The following is a 2,296-nucleotide window of genomic DNA, read 5'->3' on the forward strand; positions in this document are numbered from 1 at the left end:
TCCTTCAAGATACAAAAATGAAACAATGCTGCAACTTCTTTTCAAGTATATCTTCAGACCCTTCAAGTTCTTCAAGTTAAAAATTAAAATTCTGTGCCTTGGCTTTAGACGGCTTCGACAAAGTAGCTTTCAAAGCATTGTTTGAACAATGTTAACTTACTAGTTACAAGTATATAACATTCCCAAATCATAAACCCTCACTACAATGCAACTCTGGATGCTTTCAGTGCAGTGGATTTTCAGTACTAATAACTTTTTATCAGTCTTGTAAAATAAAAAGAAAGCAATAAATACTTAAATCTTCATAAATCAATTTTAAAGGTATAATACATATATACAATCAACAACTCAGTTCCATTATGATGTCCCTTTATTTTTCAAATTGTATCTCACATATACCTATACATACTATTGAAATAATACCCTATTCTTTCTATATACTACTACTACTACTATGTCCTGTAAAGAATAATCACACAGCACACTAAATTCTTCCTTATTTACATATAGAATTCACTTTCCATCTAGCACATGAGCCCTACAGGTTCTATATATGCACATAAATAACCATGCAAGTACATACACCTAAGTTACTTATGTATATCCAGTGAAGGTTAAGTTATTAAGCTCTTGAGGTTGTATGATTGAAGTCCACTGATCAAAGCTGTAGAAATTATACCCTTTGCTTAAATCTTTTTCAAGACTTTGCTTCCTACCATCAACTTCTCTGTTTAAACTTTTATTGAGGACATCATAAAAGTCCATGGCAACATTATCTTCGACAGCTTTTCTCTTCAGTGGTTTATTAAACAATCCCTCAGTTGTAGCTGATAAGAACTGTGCTCCAATCACGTTTAAGTTGTCATCATAAGATGAAGCTTGTATATTTACATTGTCTGAGGTCATACCAATGGAATTAGGCAGAGCACTCTTAGAAGCCAAAATATAAGGTAACATTGGATATTCATTTTGTACATAGTTTTGGACTGGTTCAGGATTAGAGTTCACAGGCATGTGCTGAAATTGACTAGTTGATTCATAGCTAAGTTCATTTGAATCTTCCCAACTGCTTCTTGGGCTGCCCATTTTTTGTCGAACACGGCATAGCACCCACTCATCCAGCTGAAGCAAAAGAAGGAAAATAAAATAAAATTGTCAAATACCAAAACTTCATATTAACATACCAGTTTAAAAACAACAAAATATTTTAAACTATGTTGTACTAAATCTTCAGTTTAAAGGTGTGTCCGGTGTTCAACGTGTGTCAGTGTCGAACAACAACACATATAGTTACATTTAATTTCTTTTGGTTTTCAAATTATTGAGATGTCAGTGTCGTGTCTTGTGTCTGTGTTAGTGCTTCATAGGTTTTAAAAGATGAAAAATTGAACTCATGGAAGTGACCTACTCTCATAGAGCCACTATGATTGGAATTTGAGATCATCGAGTCATGCAACCTATACTCATGCATGATCCACTCAGTTTTAGATCCCTTTGGTGGACGTCCCTTATAGAACACAAGAGCTTTCTTCACTCCAATGCTTTTCAACCCACATGAAGTAAGAATAGGTTTGTCAGTTCCAGTTGCTTTCCAATAACCTACACCAGCTGCTCTATTAGGCCTCAATCCTTTGGGATACTTTCTGTCCCTTGGAGTAAAGAAATACCATTCTTCCTCGCCAAACAAAGCCTTACCTGTTAAAATGAAAAGCTTCCATTCCTTTAATGAACATTCCTTCAAAATAATAAAAATGAAAAAAATACTAGCATAAAATTAGTGAAGTTGTTAAAGACAGACTTGGAAGCTCCCACGGATTGTACTTGTAAAGATTTATTTCTGCTATGAATGAAGCAGGAAGAGGAGATGAAGTCACTTTGTTTCGTAGATAGTGAACAATGAGTTCTTCATCAGACGGGTGGAATCTAAATCCAGGAGGAAGTTGAATTTCTGAATGAGGATTTTTGTCCATGAAGATGAAGGTAGAATATCGACGTAGGAAACTAGGAAATTTATTATTCAGTTGCCGATATTATCGACCAAAATGGTTGTAAGCTTGAAATCACTGTGCATAGGTTATATATATATGCGTGTGTTGTTTGATCATGCAGATAAGGACAATTATCTTGTAATATAATACTAGGTTGGTTGGTGCATCAGTGTGAAAAGAGATGAGGAAAACAACCCTTTTGTCCCATGTTATATGACAACATTCTTCAAAGGATATGTTTAATCAGCAATAGCATGATTACTTTGAAATTTAGACAAAAGATTGAGTCTTGTGGTGACCAAAATCAG

General features: G+C 34.5%; 1 protein-coding gene across 1 annotated transcript; it reads right to left on the reverse strand.

Annotated features, from left to right (window-relative positions):
- Positions 1 to 333: 333 nt before the first annotated feature.
- On the reverse strand, positions 334 to 2,083 carry LOC146910490 (NAC transcription factor 56-like). Its single transcript, XM_085727813.1, has 3 exons — positions 1,799 to 2,083; positions 1,409 to 1,695; positions 334 to 1,122 (listed from the first exon to the last, which is right to left on the reverse strand). Exons 1-3 carry the CDS (start codon positions 1,968 to 1,970, stop codon positions 595 to 597), a joined length of 987 nt encoding a protein of 328 aa, XP_085583939.1. The 5' UTR covers positions 1,971 to 2,083; the 3' UTR covers positions 334 to 594.
- Between the last annotated feature and the right edge of the window lie 213 nt (positions 2,084 to 2,296).

This window comes from Medicago sativa, chromosome 7, assembly GCF_051527215.1.
Source record: "Medicago sativa cultivar Bolivia chromosome 7, Bolivia_mono, whole genome shotgun sequence".
NCBI lineage: Eukaryota > Viridiplantae > Streptophyta > Magnoliopsida > Fabales > Fabaceae > Medicago > Medicago sativa.